Source organism: Dermochelys coriacea, chromosome 10 (assembly GCF_009764565.3).
Source record: "Dermochelys coriacea isolate rDerCor1 chromosome 10, rDerCor1.pri.v4, whole genome shotgun sequence".
Classification (NCBI taxonomy): Eukaryota; Metazoa; Chordata; order Testudines; family Dermochelyidae; genus Dermochelys; species Dermochelys coriacea.
The window spans coordinates 60265573-60291302 of NC_050077.1; the positions used below are offsets into that span (position 1 = coordinate 60265573).

The 25730-nt window shown below is 42.4% G+C and overlaps 1 protein-coding gene across 1 annotated transcript in view; it reads left to right on the plus strand.

The window, feature by feature from the left end:
* Positions 1 to 245: 245 nt before the first annotated feature.
* Positions 246 to 25730, plus strand: part of RFX7 (regulatory factor X7) — a 117177-nt gene continuing 91692 nt past the window's right edge. Inside the window, exon 1 of the mRNA XM_038418792.2 lies at positions 246 to 1046. Coding sequence (XP_038274720.1) covers positions 883 to 1046 — 164 coding nt within the window. The 5' untranslated portion in view covers positions 246 to 882. The remainder of the gene's footprint in view (positions 1047 to 25730) is intronic.

Here is a 25730-nt window from a genome sequence, read left to right on the forward strand (position 1 = left end):
ACGTGTGACTAACAAAACCAATAGCCCAGTCTCAAAAAATGTAATCTATGCATTTGGCTAATCAAGGATGTGCAGTGTAGGGGCACATTTTACCAGTGCTATTCTGAGTGGGCTACCCCAGCTCCCTTCCCCGGGTGTGATGCATTGTGCGGCTCCTGGGTAGCAGGTGAAGGGCTGCCCTGTATCTCGGGGGCCGCCCCCATACCACTGCATCTGGATCTGTTGCTGGGTGCCTAGTGCAGGGAGTGCCTGCCCAGCCTTCTCCTTCGCATGGCCACTTGGCAACACTGCATAATCCTGCACAAACAGCCTGGACCCCCACTGACACAGCCAGCCGGAATCAAGGGCAGGGCGCTCCTTTCCCCCCTGAGTCTGCCGTGCTGCCTGGAGCCGGAGGCACGCTGCTGCGGGAGTCAACTTTGCCCCCCTCCCCGCCCGGCTACCGCTGGCTGGGTCCCTGCCCTGGTTATTCCTTCCCTCGCCCCCCCTGTGTCTGAGCCGTGTTGTTGCTGTCTGCACAGGGCGGCAGTGAGCGTGCGCGCACGGGCTGCCTTCGCCTGGCAGCGCCGCAGCGGGACCAGCGGCAGGCAGCGCTGTGCGGGCTGCTTCGGGGCTGCAGCGGGACCAGGTGCTGGGGGGGGGGCGGCGGCGGCGGCGGCGAGCCCGCAGCGACCCCAGAGCGCGGGGCAGCGCCGCGATGCGCCTTCCCTTTGGGAAGGCTCCCCACCCTCCGGCGTAGCAGCGGCTGGACCCGACGCGGCTTCTCCTCCGTGATGTCCCCCAGGCAGCCGGGAAAGGCGACTCACTCGAGTGCTGGGGTGAAGGCCTAGTGTCTCCAGCGCCGCCCGCGCCCGCTCCCTCTCCCGCACCCCTCCGCCGGCGATGATGGCCGAAGAACAGCAACCTGATCCCCCGCAGCAGCCGCCGCCGCCGCCGCAGCAGCTCCCCGGCACCCCCGCGCCCGGGGGGGCTTTGCCAGCCCTGGTGCCCGGGCTGCAAGGGAAGGAAGCCAACGCGCTGCAACACAAAATCAAGAACTCCATCTGGTAAGAGCAGCCGCAGCCTCCATGGCACGCTGGCTGAGCGCTGCGCCGGAGGTTTGCTCGTGCAGGCTCTGCATGTGCATTGCCGGAGCCTGGTGCGCGCCCATAGGGCCCTTGACATTGTTTTGCGGGTTTATTGGGGGGGGGGGGTAAATTGTTCCTTAATCTGCACATCTGAAAGCACCCTCCCTTCCCCTCCTCCCCCCCCCCCCCCGAAAATAAACGCTAAACGTTTTTGGTTTTGAGCTGCAGAAAAACAAGTTGCTTAAAATCTATCGGGCTCGAAACACTTGGTGCATTTAAAAGAAAGGAGGTTGGGAGATAACTTGCACTGCATGATGGTGGTGTGTATCTGAGGGGTGGGGGATGGGGAATGGAAAATGTGTTTACTTGGCTTTGCAGAGAGAGAGAGAGAGAGACCCCCCGCCCCCAACACACACACAGGAAGAAGCGTATTGTGAATTTCAGCCAGACGGACCATTGTCCGTAAGAATATTAATAAGCAACGCAAAACCTGCTCAGCTGTAGGATTAGTTACCTTCCCTAAATGTTTTTGCATTGTTTCTTCAAGATTAAAAACCATCCAGGAGAGGTGGTGGTTCTGCATTTCCTGGGAAGAACACACCTTTTGGAAATGTATATCCTATACACATAGGTGTGTGTATAATATATATTATATCACGCACATAAATGTGTATCGCTTTTATTTAGAGGATACCAGCATTTTCCCCCTAGGAATTACATACAGTCAAATATGCTCAAGGGTTGGGTTGGCTATGTTTACATTCATTGTATTCAGAGATAATGGTAATTATAGTAGGTTTGTGTTAAGATAATGGATGCAGCCTCACTTATTTAAGGTATCTTACAAATTGAATATTGTTTTCTGTTTATTAATAGTCTTTTTGATATATGAATTCATCTCATCCCCCAATAATACAAAGTATTAATGCATCAAGGAGTGCAAATGTTATAGTTAAGATTGTATCAGTGTTCCTATTATAAACCTCTATTTCCATGGATTTGCAATTAAAATGTAATTTGGGCTAAGACTTGGCATGGTGGCATTTCCAAGAATCCAATTTTTGTTACAAATTTTAAACAAAATCACCTCACAGTAAACCCATGTTCTGCTGAATTTAATATTAGTTTTTAAAAACTAGTTTAAAAAAAGTTAATTGAGTTACGTTTGTCCTCCAAATAAAAAATATTGCTTTGTTTTGAGAGTGAAGTATTGCAAAGGTCTGGCACCTGCAATACGTAGATTAAGCCCTTTGGGTACATTTTGAAAATTGGGAATTGTATATGTTACAATAATTTTTGCCTTTTGCAGTATCCATATTATGGATGCCTAATAGCCAATGTACTGATCCAGTATTTATAGTGCTTCATACTATAGTTAGCTTTTATGGTATATTGAATTAATATGTATTTTAAAAGGGAGTCCAAAAATATTAAAAATATAATTAGGGAGGTTATGTAGTTAAACTGATATTTAAAAAAACCTAGAAAATTAAAACTAAACAGTAAATCACATTCTCTGTTCTTAATCCACACACAGCCTTTTGTTTAGTTTTTGTGTGCAAGAAGGTGACTTGAGACAATATTAACTGATGAATTTCCTGGATGTTACGATTGTGTTATCTTCAGATTATTCTGATTTATAATAGGTTTTTATGGTACATATTTATGTTTTCTCCCTTCTCTTCCCATCAACATGGTATTTGGAAATCAGCTTCTCAGACAGCATGTTTACATTGCATTCAGATTAGGTATCATGTCCAAGTTGAAGACAAAATGGCTACTAAGTAAAACCTCTCCTTTAATAAGAACTTGCTTTTTAAAAAGAGACTTGGGTATTATAACATTACATTCAAAAATAGCTTGGTTCTAATATGTAAAGTGAAAAGGAGTACTTGTGGCACCTTAGAGACTAACAAATGTATTAGAGCATAAGCTTTCGTGAGCTACAGCTCACTTCATCGGATGCATTTTCTCACGAAAGCTTATGCTCTAATACATTTGTTAGTCTCTAAGGTGCCACAAGTACTCCTTTTCTTTTTGCGAATACAGACTAACACGGCTGCTACTCTGAAACCTGTGAATATGTAAAGTGTTTGAGTAAATAACTTTTCTTCACTTTCAGTACAAAAGAACTTTATTAGCTTCACCAAATGTATTAGCTTATATCACCAAAATATCTGAAACCATCAGAGGTTTTGCCAGTACATTGTGATTGTCTCCTCTCCCTATATGGCTTGTAGAATTAATAGATAGTTGATTAGCCATCCTTCACATACACATGACCTTTACTTCTTGACTGTCCTGACAGCTTTCTTGACAGGTCTAAAACTTCTGCAGCACTTCCAGACAGTATCAGTGCTTGCATATTTGTACTGTAAACATATAATATGTGAAACAACTTATTTATAATAAAATTGCACTTCATTTTCAAACCTTACTTCCCATTTTGTTTTTCTGTTTGTGGAGAGCTAACATGAGAAATCCTGTGTATTCTCTTAGTACTGTACTGCTAGAAAGCAGTCTTCACCTGAAGGTCTGATTATTACTTTTTTTGTTTTTACTATTTACTAGTGTCCTATATACTATATTAGTGCAGATTCAGTTATTCTTATTAACCAGAAATTAAGGTAGCTTTGTAAAAGAAAAGTAATATACATACAGTAGTTATATCATGCATTGGAAACTCACTTCTCTGCTCCCAACCCAAGAATTAGTACTGTTTACAGTAGATGGAGTGTACTGGCAGTTAATGTATTGTACAAGCTATTCTTGAGCATAATACTAAAATGACAAGATTCCATCTTTATGAGTAGCTTTAAATTATCACTTGTTGAGAAGAGTATTTTCTCCTAGGTTTTGTGTTTTAGGAGGTCAGTGTTTTTTAAATCATGAAGGATTTAACACATTTAAATGAGTACCTTTCAGCATTGTCTTTGCTGTTTTATTCACTCCACCCTCCCCCCATTTGCGAGGGTAGGGGATGGACATTTTTTGTTTAAAAGACGTGTTTTCTAGTATGCAAAATATATTTTCAATCTAAATAGTATAGCAGGATATAGCAACTACTGAAATACTGGACTTGCTGATCACAAACAAGTCTGTGCCTGTCCTTCCACTGTACAGACAAATATAAATATAGTATGTGATGTAGGCCTCTAGCAGGACAATGAGTTATTCATTATCTTTGCTCATAGTTAATTTATTCTGTTTATTAAATTAAAATGCAGTTTGACAAAAGAAGTAACTCTTCTACAATTGCAAACATCTAGTATCTCTTTTAAAATTAAACACTGGATTAAATTTGAGTGTTTAAGGTTGATGGCATGGTGCATATTGAAGACTTTCAAAAGTATTTAGCAGCATTTTAAATTAATATTTTTATTCACACTTTAAGAGTCCACTGGAGGGGATAAATGGGAAATTTCTCAGATGTTTTTAAAATGATCAGGAAGCATTAGCATTACAATCATGTCTGTGTACAGGTATGTTGGATAGTTATGGCTTATTAACTCTTGCTTGATTAAAAGATTAAGGATTCTGTATTGTCTGTCCACAGAATTATTTTTTTCAGCTGACCCGCTTGAATGGGCCCAAAGAAGTGTTGTCCATTTTTATTTTGTATCGCATATATAACTTGCTCTGACAGTTGGATATGTTCTTACAGTGCTGATGAAAAGGACAGAAATAATATTAGACTTCTTTTCCCAATGACGGATTAGAAGTCTAGACTAGAAAGAACCTGTCTTTACAGAGCCTAGACTGTCTGATTAATATCAGGGTTTGTAAATTGCCTTAGTCTTCCCTGGACATTGGGCCTCAATATGCTTATTTGCATTTCATTGTAGATTCATGAAAGCTTTTATATTAATAGCTTTTTGTCCAGACACTAAAGCCTTAGGAGGGAAAACCTTACCCTGTTTAGCTGTCTGTGCATATAGACTAATGGAATTTCAATTAATTTTTTGGAGTGAGAATATAGTATTATCAAATAAGTGTTTTATTTATATATGGAGCCTGTGTACACAAACATATTGCTATGGGTTTTGAGTCTACTCAGAATTCCTTTAGGTTGTTAGAGAATATCCTGTCGGTGGAAAAAATCAGCCAGTACTGTACATGCATAAAAATGATGTGGATAGAGATTAAGAAATTTGGATTGCAAACAAAGAAAAGTATTTGCTGACATTCTGCACTATGTGCAGTAAACAGTAGCCCCAATGGTTTTAGGCAATTTCAACCCTCTCTTACTACCCAATTCACAAGGTTCAGTTCACATCCTATAGCTAGTGGAAATTGTTTTGTTTTCTTTATCCTTATTTTGACTGCTTGGCGAAAATTATTAAATTAAAGACTCATTTACTGTTGCTGTAAAGTGTCTTCTGTTTACATCCACACACGTAGTCAGGCCCTGGGTTTGCTTACCTAGCCTACATCCCAGCAGTTCATTTTTGTCCTTAAGGCATCTGCTATGATTTTAATTTATTAATTCTGCATGAGAGGTGAAGGCTTTTTTCCCCATGTCAGACATGAAAATCGCACTGAGGACTAGGCAGTGTGGAGTTTAGAACACAAAGCATTCGCAGTCTGTCTAAGAAGCACTGGGCGTGGGCTTCTGATCATAATTTTGTCCTCAGATCTATCTTTTAGCTAGTAGTATGGTGCACTATGCCAAAACTGCATGAGCTGGGCTGCTCAGTGGCAAACTCCTATGTGTGGCAGGGCCCAGTTTAAGTCCCGTTGAAGTCAGTGGGAGCCCTTGTTCATTTTAGACTCTTGGTTTTGTGCTAAGAAATTAGGCTGGATTTTATATCGGTTGTTCCTAATCTCTTGAAAGCACAGCCCCTCTTCTGGAGAATGAAACAAGTCATGCATCCCCTGCAATCACACCTCTCTTAATTAATATGTCTTCTGCTCACACATTGTAGATAACTCTTCATGCCCTGTGCTTTGGAAAACACTGGTGTGGGCCTTCATAATTTGAATCTCTCCTTTTTTGCATGCTTTGATGAGCAGTGAAATAGTTCAGTGTTGACATTTAAAGAATCGCTATTGAAATGAAGGGGCAGTTCACACCTCAGAGTTATTTCAGACTCTCTGCAAACTCAGGCTCAAACATGTTTGACAGATTTATTCTGCAATCATGGAGGCTAAAAACTATTGTGGGGGGAGGGGAAGAAATGCTGAAACTTTGGAGGACAGTTTAGAAGTTTGTCTGCAGGCCCTTCCACACCCAGCTACTCTTTCATGCCTCCACAAGGAGCATCTGCCATGATTTGGGAAACATTGTTTTTACTATATAAAAATCACAAAACTAAATTGTTTTAATCCAAAGGGGAAAAAATGAGTATAGAAATAAACTTTATCAACAAGAGACTCTTAATTTCCCCCATCCACCAAACTTGGTATTTCATTGCTGAGGGGTGTTGGTCGCTCACATTTATTGGATTTTTGTAGTCATGGAGTCTTTGTGTCTATTTTATTGTTAAATCTACCACCAAGTTAAATCTGCCAACACAGTAGGCCAAGTTTATCCCTGGTGTAAGTCAGTGGAGTTATATGTGGGATAAATTTGGCTCAGTAGCTAGGTTGTATTAATCTTGCTGTTAAAATATTGACATGCTGCTAATGACGGGGGTCGTCAACAGCATTGAAGCAGTACAGCTTCACAGATCCCCTGTAAATACAAGGGGTTACAGCATTATACTTGGCTAATGAGTAAGAAGACATATCTATTTGAGTTTTGCTTCCTAACCAGACTATTGATAAAGGTGCAGATTGGGAATTTCAAAGGACTCTATGAAGTTAGGAGCAACACATTAAATTTCAATGATATTTGGATACCTAATTCCCTTTTGGTCCTCCAACAATCCCAGCGAAAGTGCAGATCCTCTGCATCTGGAAGGAGACAGATGTAACAAACAGAATACTTAGAAATGGTGACAGTGTATGTATAGACAGTATCTGAAGTCTTCCATGACTTGTAATATTGTGTGTATCTATGTATTGTTTCTGTCTGATTGAGCTGTGTGCAATGCAACATAGTCCAAGGCCCTTTTAATACCTAGGCACTATGAGACAAATAAAGAATTAAGTGAAAGGAATGGTCTAATGACTAGAGTAGAGGACTGGGAAGTAGGTTTCTTGAGCTGTGTCTACACAACAGAGGCTATGCCAGCATAGTTGTGCTGGCATAACCCTGTAGAGTACGTGCAGGGTTTTTCCATTGGTGTAGGATCACCTTCCCATACAAAGTCAGCTATGTCAATGGAAGCTTTCTTCTGCCAGAATAGCTAAATTTACACAGCGAGCTAGGTTGGCACCGCTGTTTGGTCAGGAGTGTGGGTTTTTTCAGACCTCAGCAAATGTAGCTGCATCAACCTAATTTTAAGTGTAGACCAAACCTTTGGTTATGCTCCTAACTCTGTCACTGTTCCTGTAGTCTCTTGCTTATGTGACCTTGAACACATCATGCCAATGCTTGTGCCTCAGTTTCCCTATCTATAAAATGGAGATGTTTACCCACCTTTGTAAAGTACTTTTGAGATCCTCAAATAAGAGGTACTGTAAAATTGCCAAGTGTTATTCTAGCTAACTCAGTTTTCCTTGGCTTTGTGGCTCTACTGTCATAGGCTGTGTAGGGATACTTTCCTGTCCAGAACGTACTGCTGTTACTGTATACATAATGAATTGTAGACTGTGTACTTTTTAGGTCAGTGCGTGCTGGCTGCAATGTGGGTCAGCCTGATCAGTCCTCTCTTGCTGGAGTTATCTGGGTGTAACTGCTTGTTCTCTCCAGATTGGATAGGCACCATCTGCCTGTTACCCTTTTACCTTAGTTGGGTGTGGAAATGGGTGTTCCATCCTTGATCAGTGAATGGGGGTAGCCTGCCCCTTGACCAGGACAGCTGGCTAGCCCCACATCTGTCATGTGAAGAGGGAGGAGGCAATACCTTCTTCCTCAAGGAGACCTCCTCCTCCGGATACCTGCTCATCTAAAATGTCTTCCCTCATTTAGCTGGTTAGGAAAGCACTTGCTCTGCCCCTTACAATGGCAAAGAGCTGCTCTTGGCAAACTCTACATCCTCAACATCCCTCCCATCGACAGGTGCAGCCTGCGACTCTGTCCTTGGGGAACGGGCAAACTTAGCTGCATAGATGGTGGGGGCAGGGAGAGCAGAGTAGGGAGAAGCAACTTTTCAAAATGGGGAGAATCCATCAGGACAGGGGAGTCTCTCTAGCTCTGGGGGCATTTTTTTATGAGGTTAGAAAATAATCTGAATAAAATGAACACTGACCTTTATGTAACTTTTGAGAACGAGTGAGGTTTTATAAAAGATCCTGACTTTCTGAATGTGGCAGAAATAACTTTGCAGAAGTGAGCCATTGCAAAGCTGCTAGTCAGAAATCAGACCCAGCCTTTTTCACATTTATTTTGAAACACTGGGAGCTAAGAAAATGTATTGAAAAAATCTCTTATTTGAATAAGAGCCACTACTGTTAACTTCATTTAAAATATATAGGAGAGCATTAAATTGTTGACCTCACAGCATATACATATATGATTTATTTTTTTCATAAACATTTCACTTTCCACCACAGGTGTTTTCTTTTTCTCTTTGTTGCAGCAAGTCAGACGGCGCAACATTGTAATATAGAATACATTTCTAAATCATTTTTAATAAGCAAAGAATTGTCTGGACTGTCATCTCAGGCTGATAATCTACCCTCCCCTGAGCCCTTAAGGCCAAATTCCCTGTAAATTGGTGCAATTCAGTTGATTTCATTGGCATTGCACCTGACTGTGTGCTAGTGGGAAGTTTGATCCCAAATCTTGATATATGTTTTTAAAAATACTCCCAGTTTTATTTCCAGCTGCTATATAATTTAATAAAAAAATATACTACTACTGGAGATCGTACTGTTTAATTTTAAATTGGTCTGACCAGATTTACATGGAAAGCGCTGACATATTTTTGTAGCCTTGAGAGAGGGGATTGCAGCTTTTATGACTGTGTGTGCTTTCTCTTCTTACCCTAATTCTGCACATTTTGCCAAACAGAAGTATTTGGAATTGAGGTAGAGCTGCAAAATTCAGATCAGGATCCAAATCTGGGTTTTTTGTTCAGTCCATCTCTAGTGTTAATTAGTTTATTTAAAATAGTTCTAAAAAGCTGATACAGCTGCAAAATAGATAGATGGATACAAATACCTACTTTGACCTTACAAAAAGGCACCCATCAGAATATCTCAGAGTGCCTGGTGCAAAAAGTCTCACAACAGTAACAAATTTTAGTTGACCACATTCAGCATAAATCAAAGGAATAAATAAAAATGCAACAATCCTGCCATTCCTACCAATAAAATTCTACCCTGAAGGTCAGCGGAAAGGAGCTGTTCCAGACTTACAAGAGAAGTGAATTCTGGAGTTTTCCGGAAATACCCTGCCACCAGCCTCCATACTTTTGAGTGTTGGAACTTCTTGCTATAGTCCCTCGACAAATCTTCTTTGTGGAAAAATATAGGGAGAGAAGCCGTTTTTCAGGTCCTAGGCTCTAACCCTTATGGACTTTTATTGGTTAATAGGAAAACTTTGAATTTACCAATAAGCAAGTAGGAAGCTAGTTGCCTGCCATCATATTATCAGTGAGCTTTCATTGACTACCAACAAGAGCTCCACTTTCTACCTGCTAAATCATTAAGACAGCTAAATATTAATTCAAAGCTGTCAGATATTTTTCCATGTCATTATTTGCTGTAATTGCCATAGGGATGTTATACAAGTGAGACAGGATGGGGAGGTGGTCTGTGCAGTTTCAGATGGGAGGGAGTGTGTCCATGAGTAGATCTAACTTCTGGCCCCTTATTTGAGTAGGTTTGAGAACGTGTGATAGAATTGATATTTGTGCCTATCTCTTACTGTGAAACACAAATTTCGTTGCCGACTTTCTAAAGCTGGAGCTATTTAATTAATTAAATTGGCTAATTCTTGAATTTAGTATTGCAAGAATAAACTCGATGTACACAAACATAATTTTTGGCAGATTGTTAAAATTACACAAAGTTTTTACTATCCCAAAGACTAAAATTTTGTTTAGTACATTCCTATCAACTGCAGAGACTTTTTCTGGATAAAAATTGTTTACATAGTGTAGGTATGGAATAGCTCAGTTGCGGGTTTTCCCCTTTGTGGTCAACAGTGACTATTCATGCCAGACTTCTGTAAGCTTGTTTCTAGTGGTAATGTGTGAAGTAAACTAGGGGAAAAAATTGGTTGACCAACCCTTTCTTTATGATGTGCATTGTCTTTAACGGTAATGATGTTACCAGGAGGATAGTTATCTTTAAAACCATCTTCAGTTTTTCAGTATATGTACTAAATACTTTGCATTCCGAGTTACACAGAGACTATTTTCTTTCCTCAGGTAACCACAAAGTCAGTGCTTTGTTTCTCCTGTATTGGTTTGAGCCAAAATTCCCTGATTTAAAAAAAAAATTCTGGGAAGAACCAGCAAGAACAAAGAACTGGGAAAGAAAAGCACAGTCTAGGAAAGAGAATAAGATAATGGGATCTGAAACTATAACTGAGAAATTAAATGAAAATAATTTTGAAAACATTTGACTCTAAAAATCCAATATACATCTGAACTAGTTCTGTTGTACTTATTAAACTTATGCCATTTGTTACATACAATAACTGTAGAAAATTAAAGCTTGATTTCCTCCACTCTGTTATTCTTTAAGCAAAAATGGGTTTTATTCCGTTTCATCACTGCTCTTTCAGTTGGATATTACAGTACACAGCTAGTGTGCAGTCTACATAGTTAAACTATGATTTTGTACAAACTGCTTACACCTGTATCACTCTGAGTATCTTGCTTATTTAGTTTAAAATACTACTTTAATGCTTTTCAGATTCATTTGCACTGCAATAGATGTCTCTCATCTGGGTTCAGGTATCCGTACAGAGTTAAAACTATGCTCTTTGCAGTAAAATGATGTTTTGCTGGCTTCAGAAAAGGGTTAGGTGGCCATTTTGGGCTTACTGAACTTCCCATCAAGGCTTCATGTAAGTGACTGGAGTTGTTGCATTAGGACCAGATTTTTAAAGCTACTTAAATGTTGCTGTGGTCAGCATTGCAATGGCTAACTGATTGAGGAGCCTAAATCTCAATTTCAGAAGGAGTTTATGCATTTTGGAATTTAGACTCCTGTGTGCCTAGATCCCTTTTGAAAATGAGACTTAGGCTCCTAAATCAGGTAGGCATTGCAGCGCTGAGCGCAACAATGCCTAAATACTTGAAACATCTGGGCCTTATAATTAAGGGATGTTGTTGGTATGTTTGGAATGGCCCTCTAGTTGTTTGGATTGTATCCGAAATAGGAGTAAATTGGTGACACTGTGTGCCCTCTCTGATGACTTGAAATGTGGCATCCCTCCAGGTTTTATCCTGTCTTCATGTACACATGATATGTTATCTTTTCTTGCTGTGGAATAGAGTATCGATGTGGTGTTTCACAATTATCTTGCCTGATAGACCCTTCAAGCCCAGTTTTCCCCCTGGAGGTGTGCTTGGGTGATATTCCTGCTCCTTGTCAAGATGCCTCATTTCCAAAAAGAGAGGTCTGGTTTTTGGCTAGGGTTCATATCTTCACTTAAGGGAAAGCTTGAAAGTAGTTATAAACTTTGTCATTATTTTTTGAACACATCATTTTGATGGTCAGGTAGGTGGTTCAGACATGAAACAAAATGTTCATTTTCAGATGAGAAATATATATGGGCTGCATCCATACTCCAGTGACTTTGTACCAGCAACATGTGCAGTTGCCACTACGAGGTTCTTAAAACTTCTCTGCTAATGCAAAAAGTAGGAGCACTACTGCTGCCCAGCCCAGTTACATTACACTGGTTGCTTATAACAGTGAATATGTATTTTTTTTTTTTAATTTAAAGCCAGCAATTGCCTAAGTACATTTGAGAGCACCACCCAGTACTACATCCTCAGGAAGCCTGTCCTCCAGCAGCACCTGCTTTGGGTTGGCAGGAGTTTGTGCTACTGATGCACTGGTTCCTAGCGTCTGTAACTTGTTCCTACTGAGCATCTTCCATGGCTGCTCCTTGCCCATGTTCAAAAGTCATCTGAAAACACGACTTCATAATTTTTTTCTGTTTTATTTTGGCAACCCCTCTGCAGGCCTTCAGCCTTTCTTTTTAAAAAATTGGTACCATATTAAAATAGAGACCAAAAGCTGAATTACATTATGCAGCATTTTGGGGTGGAACACTATAGAAACAAGTAATAACTTAGTCAAATTAAAGACACATGAGGCCCAGAACTTGAAGTCTCTAAACTTTATCTGGGGTAAAAAGTGTTCTGTGGATCGGACTGTAAGCACCCTTTAAAAAAATCTGTTTTGGATATATTGTTAATGGTAATGTTGGAATGCTAACACCCTTTTCCCCAAAACAAGACCAAGTTTTAGAATTTAGTGGCTGGTTCTGTTTCTTTTGAATAAATATCCCAAGCTGACTCGGAGCCCTTTAATAACAAAGAAGTAAAAAGAAGTAAAAAATTTTAAACTCTCAGTACTGTGGATGACCCTATGTGTTGCAGTTGAACATTGATATCTTTATTAAGGAAGGTGTGTGTAAATGGATTGCCAATACTTGCATTTTAAAAATGGGGATCCCTACTACCAAGGGGTAAACTTCTGATGTAAAATCTGAAAATTGCCTCTTTTCTGTATGACAGCCTCAATGATGTTACCAGCTTTAGGATCGACCTTGAGGCATGCCACCACTGTAAGTGTTAAGTAGTTTTTTCAAATTCCCAGAAGGGGTTACCTTACCACAGAATAGTTCTTGTTCTCCAGAGAATGATGCAACCACAGTCAGAGAAACAGATTGCCTCACCCTTGTTGCTGTTCAGAGCTCTGCTGTAACATACTGCCAGTTCCAGAAGTTAAAAAAACATGAGCCAGACCCCTCCCCCCCCCCCCCAAAATGAGATTGGCTCTAGCATGATGAGTCTTTTTTCACTGAAATGGTTTGAGCCACCAGTATTTGTGCAACTTGGAATAATATGATTGTGGCAGGTGCTGCTGGAACTCTCACTAGAAGATTATCAGATCAGGGTCCTATTGTGCTAGACATTGGATAAATACATAGTAAGAGAGAATCCCTGCCCCAAAGAGTTTACAAGCTAGTGTAGACCATGATGGTAAGATTGTGGTATGGGAGCTGGAACTGGGACTACCAAGTTCATATGGAAGCCAAACATGCGTTAGATTTGAACAGGGTTTTTGTCCTTACTGAGCTGGGCAGGATTCACAGTGGTCACTTAACAAGTGAAAGACTCTATCTCATTTGCAATGCCCTAAGGCATCTAGTCCCTGTAGGTGCTAATGTTACACCTTGAGAATAAGGCTGGCTTTCTGGAAAGGTAATCTTACTATGGCCTTGTCCATAGTACACAGTTTGTACACACTGCAGTGCTCCTTCTGCCAACAAAACTCCTGCTTTGCCGACAAAATAAAACCACCTCAATGAGAGCTGTAGAGCTTTTTGCGGCAAAGTTATATCAACAAAGTATCAGTGTAGACACTGCGCTTGGTTATGTCACTGTAAATGGCCTCCAGGAGGTGTCCCACAATGCCAATCCTGACAGCTCTGGTCAGCAGTTTGAACTCTGCTGCCCTTCACCCAGGTTCACAGGCATCCACCCCTCCCCCTCTGAAGGCCCAGGAATTCTTGAAATTTCTCTTCCTGTTTGCTTGGCGTGGAGTGGTCTCATCACATCTTCCTAGCTGACCATGGCGGCTCCACATGGCAAACGCTCTCCGGCTTGGAGCACACCTGAGTTGTTGGATTTGCTGGCACTGTGGGGATAGGAGGCTGTGCAGTCCCAGCTCCGCTCTAGCCATAGGAACTTGGATATCTATGGTCAGATTTCTCATGACTTGTTGGTTAAGGGCTATGAACAGGATATTCATCAGTGCCATGTGAAGATAAAGGAGCTGAGGCAGGCATACCAGAAGGCAAGGGAGGCCAACCGTTGCTTTGGTGCTGTTTCAAAGACCTGCTGTTCCTATAAGGAGCTGGATGCTATCCTTGGTGGTGACTCCACCTCCACTGCCAAGAGCCCGGTGGATACATCGGCAGGGCTGGAGGTGGCAGACAGTGGATTCAATCCCGAGGACAAAGTCATGGATGACAAGGTTGAGTTAAAGGACAATGTGGAGCCCATGGCAGGGTCGTCTGGTCGTGCAGCAAGTCGGGACCTCTTTTCCACTCCGGAGGAGTCTAACCAGTCCCAGCAGTCTGTCTTTGGCGCGCATGATGCCGGAGAGGAGAGCCCTGGTAAGTGATCTTTTTGAGTTGTTGCTGCTCGGTTATATTCTAGAATAACAGGACTGAAAGGGACCTCGAGAGGTCATCTAGTCCAGTCCCCTGCACTCATGGCAGGACTAAATATTATCTAGACCATCCCTGAGAGGTGTTTGTCTAACCTGCTCTTAAAAATGATAGAGATTCCACAACCTCCCTAGGCAATTTATTCCAGTGTTTAACCACCCTGACAGGAATTTTTTCCTAGTGTCTAACCTAAACCTCCCTTGCTGCAATTTATGCCCATTGCTTCTTGTTCTATCCTGAGGGGCTAAGAAGAATTTTTCTCACTCCTCCTTGTAACAACCTTTTATGTACTTGAAAACTGTTATCATGTCCCCTCTCAGTCTTCTCTTTTCCAGACTAATCACTCACTTTTTTCAGTCTTTCCTCATAGGTCATGTATTCTAGACCTTTAATCATTTTTGTTGCTATTCTCTGGACTTTCTCCTATTTGTCCTCATCTTGCCTGAAATGTGGCGCCCAGAGCTGGACACGATACTCCAGCTGAGGCCTAATCAGCGCAGAGTAGAGTGGAAGAATTACTTCTCATGTCTTGCTTACAATGCTCCTGCTAATACATCCCAGGATGATGATCACTTTTTTTGCAACAGTGTTACACTGTTGACTCATATTTAGCTTGTGGTCCACTCTGACTCCCACATCCCTTTTCCACAGTACTTCTTCCTAGGCAGTCATTTCCCATTTTATATGTGTGCAACTGATTGTTCCTTCCTAAGTGGAGTACTTTGCATTTACTATTTACTTCAGACCATTTCTTCAGTAGGTGAAGGGATGGAAATGTACAAGACTAGTTGTGTTTGAGTGTGCTCCACATTCCCTTTTGCAGCTAAGTAGTGCGGTGGAACAGTGTGTTAATGCACACCAAGATTTCATGGCAATCCTCCAGAGAGATCTCTAGGAAACTTTCCTGGAGGTATTCACCAATCCTCTGCTGAAGGTTTTTTGGCAGAACTGCTTTGTTCCTTCCCCTGTTGTAAGAAACTTTCCTGCGTCAATTGGCAATCACTGTTGCAGGGACCAAAGTGGCACACAGGCGAGCAGCATGGAGACCAGGTCGGAATCTGCACATGTGCAGGAGATGCACCCTTGCTTACCCTCAAGAGTGAGATATCGGCTTCAGTGACCCTGCCTGTAGAAAATGGTGGTGAAATTTACAATATTGTCCCTAGTTGCCTTCAGTGATCCCCTTAAAAAAAAACACCTAGACCCTTTGCTCCATCTTGAGGCCCCCTACCCCAACCGAACTCATGTTTAGGGTGTTTGCTGAGATGTGTGCTTGTCAAGGGACAGTAAGAGAGTGATTTGTATGTAAAAAGAGGTATATTTAGTATAATGATTCAGTGCTGTGTGTGAACTAACAGTCATGCTTCTGTGCATTGTTTCTTGTGCTTCTGCAGATGTGGCTTTCAGGGGAATGCCCTACATGCTGGCAGAGTGCCTCCCTCAGATAAGGAAATTACCACGGTGAAGCAAGGAGGACGTGTTCCAAGAGGTACTCCAATCCTCAGAGGCTGGAAAAAGCAAATGCAGGGAATGGAGAGAAACCCTGAAGGAAAAATTTAAAATAGAAAGGCAGGAAAGAAAGGAGAGCAAGGAGCACACTGTAAAGAGCCAGGAGCGGATGCTAAAAGTGATGGAGGAGCAAACAGAGACGTTGAAGTTCCTAATCATGCTCCAGGCAGAACACATGCATGCTTGCCCCGGCCCTGCAGCTAGTACAGAACTGCTTTCCAGGACCTCCCCAGGCTCCTCCCACACATTCCTTGCAACTTTCTGGAACAGTCTGGTACCCCTTTAATCCATCCCTTTGGACAGTTTACAAAACGATAGCTGGACTTACAGCTATGACAGCCTGCACTGCCCTGTACTCTTATCTCCCTTTGCACCAAGTCTTTTGTGTGTGTTGTTAATTGGTATTTAATAAAAACAAAAAAGAAAAGGAGTACTTGTGGCACCTTAGAGACTAACAAATTTATTTGAGCATAAGCTTTCGTGAGCTACAGCTCACTTCATCGGATGCATCCGATGAAGTGAGCTGTAGCTCACGAAAGCTTATGCTCAAATAAATTTTAGTCTCTAAGATGTCACAAGTACTCCTTTTCTTTTTTGCGAATACAGACTAACACGGCTGCTACTCTGAAACCTGTTAATAAAAACAAACTCTGTTAAAGATAAGCCATCTTTATTTGTATCCTACAAATGGTGGTTGCTGCGGTAGTAATACATAGGGCAATTTGATCATTTGCTGACTACAAATCCTGGTTAGGAATCATAACAATTTTCATCCAAGGCGGCAAATTAACAGAGCATGACAGAGTGCTGTATAGAAAGACATATTACTGATGCTTATTGTCAAAATGTTGCCTCAAAGCCTCCCTGATTTGAATATCCCCCCATTGTGCCCCTCTAATAGTCCTGGTATCTGGCTGCTCAAATTCAGCCTCACAAATATTATGGAGTGCACAGCAGGCTGCTATGACCATTGGAATATTTTCCTCATTTAGGTCTAACCTGCCACAAAGGTAGCGCCAGCACACTTTTAATCTGCCAAAGGCACATTCTCTGGTCATTCTGCACCTGCTCAGTCTATTGGTTAAGTGCTCCTTGCTGCTGTTCAGGTTTCCTGTGTAAGGCTTCATGAGCCATGGAAGTAAGGGTTATGCTGGGTCTCCCAGGATCACTATGGGCATTTCAGCATCCCCCCACTGGAATCTTCTTGACTGGAAAGAAAGTCCTTGCTTGCAGCTTTCTGTACAGGCCAATGTTCCTGAAGATGTGTGTGTCATCCACCTTCCTGGACCACTCTGCGTTGATGTCAGTGAAATGCCCACTGTAATCCACAAGCGCCTGCAATACTATAGAAAGTACCCCTTTCTATTGATCTACTCTGTCACAAGATGGTCTGGGGCCAAAATTGGAATATGGTGTCATCTATCAACCCACTGCAATTAGGGAATCCCATTGCCACAAAGCCATCCAATATTTCATGCACATTGTCAAGAGTCGCAGTCCTTCATAGGAGGATGCGATTGATGGCCTGGTACGCTTGCATTACCGCAGGCCCAGTGGTCAACTTCCTGATTCCAAACTGATTCGTAACTGACTGGTAGCAGTCTGGAGTCACCAGCTTCCACACAGCGTTTGACACATGCTTCTCCATTGAGAAGGCAGCTCTCATTTTGGTGTCCTTGTGCCGCAGTGCTGGGGTGAGCTCTGTACACAGTTCCAGGAAGGTGGCTTTCTGCATCCGAAAGTTCTGTAGCCACTGCTCGTCATCCCACTACTCAGTCCTTGATTCCTGAGCCCAAAAGTAATGGTCCACCATATTCAACTGTTCCTTGAATGCCAAAAGTAATGGGGCATTGTTTCTTTCAATGGCACACAGCAGGTCAGGCAACTCTGATTTCTGTTCAGATTGGGAATTCATAATATACTGTATGACCATCCATGATGTGTTCATAACAGTGACCACAACAGTAGAAAGCAGTGTGGGATCCATCCTTTCAGACAGATGGTGGGTGCACAGTAAGCAGGGGCTTTTGAAAAATGCCACGAAATGCATTCGGAAGCCTATGGAATGCTGGGACGGAAAAAACTGCATCCTGGGATGTTGAGCCCGCACCCATGATGCACTGTGATCCACTTTGTCTTCCCACAACTCCTAGCTGTAGAGGGTGGAGAGTAGCACAGTGGGACAGCTACCCACAGTGCACTGCTCTCACTGTTGATCCTAGAGCACCAACTGTGCATGTGATCCGCCAACAGAAGGAGCGTTGTGTGAATGTGCTCAAGCAATGTAATTATACCGATTTCTGATTGTCGGCTTAACTTGCATCAACAAATCTGTGTAGCGTAGACAAGGCCTTAATGTAGCTCTGAACTTTTTGGCTCTTTCACAGGCAGGGTCTTCCACTCCTTTTTCATGCAAGCAAAATCTCCCAGGCTTTGCCCAGCCTCAAACATTCTAAAGTGCCACATCCTTTCCTAAAGGATATTCGCATTAACACAAATCCTTACTTAATGACCTGTATGCTAGTATATGGATATTTTTCTTCATCCCCAGAAGTCATCAGCGGTGCTTTGATCCACAGCTCACACTGTTTCTTCTTCTGCTATCAGAATAATTGAAGCAGTGAAGGCAGGCTGTGGATGAATCCATAAAGGAAAAAAATAACACGTTCGGGCTATTGATTAGAGCAGTTGAATCCTGAGTATCAGGATTCTTGATTTCTCTTCCTCAGGGAGCAAATTGTGATCTAATTGCTAGAGATAGTATAGCCAAATGTAATGATGCCTCTGATTAGGTTGGCCCACCACAGTTAGGGAACCCCATTGCAGCAAAGCCATCCACTATGACCTACACATTTCCCAGAGTCACTGCCCTTGCCAGCAGAAGGTCACTGATTGCCTTGGCTACTTGGATCACAGTAGGCCCCATGGTAGATTTGCCCACTCCGAATTGATTCCCGACTGACCGGTAGCAGTCAGACGTTTCAGGCTTCCACAGGGCTATCACCACTCGCTTCTCAACTGTCAGGGCAGGTCTCATCTTGGTATTCCTGCGCTTGAGGGCGAGGGAAAGCAACTCACAATGTTCAAGGAAAGTGGTCTTACACATGTGAAAGTTTTGCTTCCCCTGGGAATCATCCCATACCTGCAACACTATGCGGTCCCACCAGTCTGTGCTTGTTTGCCAGGTCCAGAATCGGAGTTCCACTGTATCAGCCTGCCCCACTGCCGCCATGATGTCCCAATTGCCACATCCCGTGCTTTCAGGAATATCTGTATCCATGTCCTCCTCACAATCGTCCTCATGCTGGCATCTCCTAGCCAGATTCTACGCATACTGCCGGATAATGCGCGAGGTGTTTACAGTGCTCACAACGGCAGCACTGAGCTGAGCGGGCTCCATGCTTGCCATGCTATGGTAAAAAGGCATGAAACGATTTTGTTTGCCGTTGCTTTCAAGGAGGGAGGGGAGACTGATAGCATGTACCCAAAACCACCCTCGACAATGTTTTTGCCCCATCAGGCATTGGGAGCTTAATCCAGAATTCCAATAGGTAGTGGGGACTGTGGGATAGCTACCCACAGTGCACCACGCCGTGAGTTGATGCTAGCCATGGTATTGAGGACACACTCTGCCAACCTACTGCGCTTACTGGGGACATACACAATAGACTGTATAAAATCGCTTTCTAAAGATCAAGTTCTATAAAATTAACTTAATTTTGTAGTGTAGACATACCTTGAGAGGACAGAACCAGATCTCCTGGCATGGAAGCAATGGCAGAGTCAAACAGCTATGTGGTCTAGCAGCTAGAAGGTAGCAGAGCCACATTATTAGCATGGGTTACAGAAGCATTTGATTTAGCATGTTCCTTCTGAAAAATGATAGCAAAGTGAAAGAGACTTGGCACTGGTGTACTGGAGGGCTGTGTTCTGTTCCTAACTCTGCCACAAGTGATCTTATGCAAGTTCTTTTAGCTGTCAAATGGGTGAATGATAGTACATCACGATAGCAATATGAAGCCTTGACTCATAATAAGGGTTGTGAAGGACAAAGGAATAGTAAGTCAGAGGAAGAGCTATGGTTGGAACCTTATTGTTTCGGTGCTTGCAATTCAGTTAATCTTTCCCTGGCCAAAAGGACAGTGTGTGTGTCTGCTTTCCCAAACTTATACGAAAGCTTCAATTTTATATTATGGTGAGACTGCTTGCAGAAATGCCCAGAATCATGTTACCGTTTGGAAGTGTTAACATGGTGTAGACAGGATCCTCTCTTCTTAGGGCTCTGGTAGAGTAGTGTATTCCTTACACTGCAAGGGTCTCGCCTATGGCCCAACTGGTTTTTTGGAGGAAGACTACTTAACAAGGATTGATGGCATATCTGCACTTAATGGCAAGGTGTAGTTATTCAAATCCAGGAGAATTAACTCAATTTAAGAAAAACACAAATTTTTGATTTCTCAGGTTGAAGCTTTGTACATATATCTAACTTGAAAATTTGCGTTATTAGTGTATAAATAAACTATTATTTTAATGTCACTAGTAGTAGGATATATCATCTGAGAATTTCAGAAGACTGCTATAGGAAAAAAAACACTATTGTGCACAGATATATTTAAGCAGTATGTAACAGTACACACGACTAGTCCTCTTGAGTTCAGTGGGACTATTTATGTACTTAAAGCATGTGTGTAAGTATTTGCAGCACAAGGGACTAAAATTATAGTTTAACAACTTTTTAGTAGCAAATCTTTGCCACTTCAAAACAAAATTGCTTCAGAGTTAACAAACAAGACTTACACTTTCAGCACATCTTAGCTGTTGTGAAATTTATACACCGGCCAAAGTTTTCACAAATAGGACCCCAATAAGTTAGAATTCTAAATGTGGAATTTTCGAAAGCACCTAAATGACCTACTGACTTCATACGGCAGACTCTGAGGAATGTGAGCTGTTTGGAGCACAATGGCTGTGAGATGTTGAAATTTAGTATATAAGAAGGTAGTGTTGTTTTTTAAGTATAGCACAAGCTATTTGCTTATCTGTCTTGTGTTTCAGGTTTTCTCACAAGTAAGGACGTTAAGGTAGTCATGGATTTGCCTTTTAAAATAGTCATAAGCTGAAAATGTGAAACACACAAAAAAATCTATGTAAAATCTAAAATTCTAACTATTAAGAAACTAACAACTATAAATGTCCACATTAGCAATTTAAGACTAAAGGGGGAAATAAAGAACTAGCAATATGTAAATGAGTCTAAATCCTTTTTTAAAATGATTTTTTTAACTGCACTGCTTTCTGAGCCTGTGTATTAGCCCCTTTCACCTTTTTCTGAGGGGTAGGATACATACATCCTATCTATCTAGCCTATGTATGTATCCTACCCCTCAGAAAAAGGTGAAAGGGGCTAATACACAGGCTCAGAAAGCAGTGAAAAGAAAAGAGCGCTCTCATCAACTCCCTGCCAATCTCAGAAAACATACTGGAATATTAATAGTTTGAATTCTCTTCTCTTTTTTTAATATAGAGAAACAATTCCTTTAATATCCTGAATAGTTTACACTGAAAAATAGGCATACAGCTGTGAAATCAAAAACTTATTTATACCTGCCAGTGAAAGACACTGTCGTGTTCACAAGAGAGAGTCAATCCCCTTGATGCCCAAGTCTGTTCTCCATTACATTTGTGAGAGGATTCATTGGTGTGAAAATCGAGTATAATCAATTACATAGCTCTCTTTTATGGTACCCCTCTTTTCAGAATTAATCGTCAGAGATTACTGTCCACCTCAGTATAGTACTTACGCAAACGGTTCAGAAAAATTGTTTGAAAATGAAGCGATAGCAAGTCATGTACCAGACTGAGCAGGTGACTTTCTAAAGTTCATCTAGGTAAATATTGTCTTTTCCTTGATTGGTATTTTTGTGTCTGTAAGCCTGTCCTGAGTTGAACTCCTTGGTGCTGTGCAAACAAGTGGCACTTCGCATAAGAAATTTCAGCTTTTACTGTAAGTTTTTTAGGACACCTGTCTTGGGTCTTTGATGAAGAGCAGACTTTTTGTTTTATGTTTCTCTTAATTTTTTTTTCATGTAAACGTAGTACAGGTCTACACTTAAAGTTAAGTCGACCCAGCTACATCACTCAGGTGTGTGAAAAATCCACATCCCTGAGCAATGTAGTTAAGCCAACCTAACCCCCCAGTATAGATGATTTGATGGAAGAATTCTGCCATCAACCTAGCGACCACCTCTCAAGAAGGTGGATTAGCTACAGTGACAGGAGAACTCTCCCATCTTTGTAGTGAGTCTCTACACTGAAGTGCTACGGCAGCACAACTGCAGTGCTGCAGATGTGCTGCTGTAGCATTTTAAGTTTAGAGGTAGCCTTAGAATAAATGATGTAGTTTAAAGGTTTTATTGGTATGAGTTTGGGAGAGGTATGTTACTCTTGAACAGAGAAGCAAAGAGAGTTTTGCAGGTCCTCCCATTTGGTGCTGATAAATCAGGGATGGGAAAACTACGGCCTGTGGGCTGCATCCAGCCCCTCAGACCTTTTAATCCGGCCCCCCGGGAACGGGGTTGGGGGCTTGCACCGCTCCACCTGCATGATGCTCCCACATGTTCAGGTGGGACCTGCGTGAGGGCATGCATGTTACTGCAGCTGCACAACCCAAACGCACCATCAGAACCTGGAACGTGTAAGCCCACGTGCCTGCTACTTGTTGGCTTAGGTGACTGCTGTTTTAGTAGTGTTAATTTTCCATTGTTGAGGATAAAACAAAGAGTAGTTGGCTAGGGCCAGCTGCATTGTTCACATTAGTCAAAGAGGGCGTGGAAAGGAGGTAAGTTTGGTTTAATTATTGTAATACTTAATGATGGTATATTTATAATGGTAAGTAAGGTTTAATGTTTATTTCCTCTAAAACGTATCTTTATTAAATAAAATTTATTTGAATATCTCTGAATTGTTAATTTTGTAAGCATTCATGGCCCACCATACAATTTCCATACCCAGATGTGGCCCTCAGGCCAAAAAGTTTGCCCATCCCTGTGATAAATACTTCATGTTATGCTAGCATATATTCTGCTACATGTGTTGCAGAGAAAACTTGAAGTTTAGAGTTTTTAAAAAATGTATCACGGTCCCTTTTGTAACCCTGTGCCTGCAAAGCCCAGTGCATTAGTTACTATTAAGTTAGGGGGAGAGATTTGAAATGGAAAAAGTGATCTAAAATATCTCATGCACACTTAAAATGTCAGGATCTTTCATGTGTTGTGTACCCCATGTAAAGCTGGGATTGACCCCATGCCTAGTTGTTTAAATGCCTGTTATAATAGTCCCGAAAAGATGAAACATTGAACCTTAACTTGACTAGAGGTCTTATGTGTAGTATGAATTTTTCTGATGAGTTATATTTTAGGGAAGGGAAACATCTGCTGGACTTCAGTGTTAGCTGCTTGGCTGCTCCATATTGGAATTAGTCTTTGCAAAGATAGATTAGTAGGCAGATGAGGTGGTCAACAGTGCATATTACATGGCTCTCACATCCACATGTGTGGTGTGTGTATGTATAGGAAGTTATCTGGCATCATGTGTTCTTCCTGGCAAACCTAACATGAAGTTCCTGCTTGTTTGGGAATAAAGCAGCACAGGCTCTTGGAGTATAGGCAAGACAAAGAAGGCCTCCAAATACAGTGTTTGGCATGCTCTACACAAAGTTGTACTGAATAGTAAAAGATGTGATTTTTGTACCAACTTAGTCAAACTGGTACAACTTTGAGTGGACACTCATAACTGTTTAAGCCTGCTTTACAGGCAAAAGCTACAACAGATGGAAGTGTGTTAGCACACTCAGTTACTCTGGTTTACTTTAATTGAGTTTTTACAGATTTAAACAGGTACAACTTATGATTATAGACAAGCCCTAGAGTCCATGGGTAAGCTACAATTCAGCCAAGGAGACTCAAGCTTTATAAACAAAATCCTTAAAGGCTGGAGCCTGGTCTATACTGCGGCGGGAGGGGGGGGGATCGATCTAAGTTACGCATTTTGAGCTATGTGAATAATGTTGCTGAAGTCGACGTACTTAGATCTACTTACCGTGGTGTCTTCACTGCGGTAAATTGACGGCTGATGCTCTCCCATCGACTCTGCCTGTGCCTCTCGCCCTGGTGGAGTACCGGAGTCGACGGGAGAGTGCTCGGTGTTAGATTTATTGCATCTAGACTAGACGCGATAAATCGACCCCTGCTGGATTGATCACTGCCCGTCGATTCAACAGGTAATGTAGACAAGCCCTGGGACAGTTAATGTAATAATCTTTTTCTAAAGTTCTTTAAGCTGTCATTATTCCAGAGGTAAAGCGTGTCATATTTGAAAAATGCCTCTTCCCTTTACAACAACAGGAAGTGGAAGATTGATATGGGTTACAATTAGGGATGTAAAAGTTTAACTGGTTAACCGATAAGCACCAGTCTGATCAGTTTTGGTTAACAGTTAACGATTAAGCTCCACTGCACCTGGAAGCCTAGGACACGGGCTTCCACCCTGGGCGGAGTCCCTGGGTGCGGCGGCAAGCTGCAGGGGCCAGCAGTAGATGACGGAGTTACCAGGGCAGTGGAGTCCCTGCTGCAGGGTCCAGCAGCGGGCACCGGTGGGCCAAGGGCGGCGGAGTCCTCGGCTGCGGCGGTGGGCCAGGATTCCCAGGCGCGGGGGCCAGCGGCAGAGCCCTGTGTAAAACGTGGGGGTGCTGCAGCATCCCCGACCCCTGCTAGTTCTTCAGTTAAGAGTTTAATCGTGTAACTGATGAAATTTTAATCGGTTACATGGTTACTTTTTTTAACCGCTATTTAGATCCCTAGATACAATGCTCTAGTATTCCACCGGCCAACCTTTGAGGCAGACAAATGTCTCCCCTAGCTACCAGCCGCTGCTTGTTTGCGGGTACTAGGCAATACTCTGTTTGTACTGTAGAGAAGTCTGGGAGTGGAGGAAACCAGCTAGCAAGGAGGTCACAGGGTGCCAGGATGTGACTCAGGGAAGGAGGGCACAAGGGATAGTGAGCTCAGGAGGCATGAGGGACCTTTGGGTGTTGGGCAGGGAAGGGGCCTGGTGTAGGTTGGGAACTAGTGGGGCTGTTGAACTTGAGGCAGGAGTGCTTAGTGAGTCATTTGTATGTGCAACTTTGGCCTTATAAGAGTGAAGAACAGGCAATGGGGATATAAGTTTTGGGGGTAGGGAGCAACGATTAGGGAGGGACAGGAAGTTCCTTCCTCATGCTTAGTTTCCCTGTGCTGGTGAATCCCTGCCTGTATGATGTGGAGATGTCCAGCTCAGAAACCTCAGCTCTCAATGGGCAAGATGTCCCTTTGCTTAGAGAAGACTGGTTCATATTTTGGGAATTACTCACATGGGGAAGCTCAACTAGTGGTGGGGGGGAGAGGTGGGTTCCTTGTCTGAGTCTGTGATCCAGGGCTTAAGTCCAGACACTATGTTCAGCCTGAGTCCTACCAGTTCCTTCCTTAGATGGGAAAGGGGACAGAAAGAGATGGTGTGAGGGAACACCATGAGAGGAGTGGGATTTGGGAGGAGTCAGGTAATTTGTGGGAGCATGAAGAGAGATGGGGGCCCATGGTGCTGGAAGAGAAAGAACAGTGAGGTATTGCATAAGTCAGGCTATGAGGGGCCTGGAAGGAGGTGGATTATTAGAAGGACCCAGTGTGGATGGTGGTGTTAATATGGAGTAC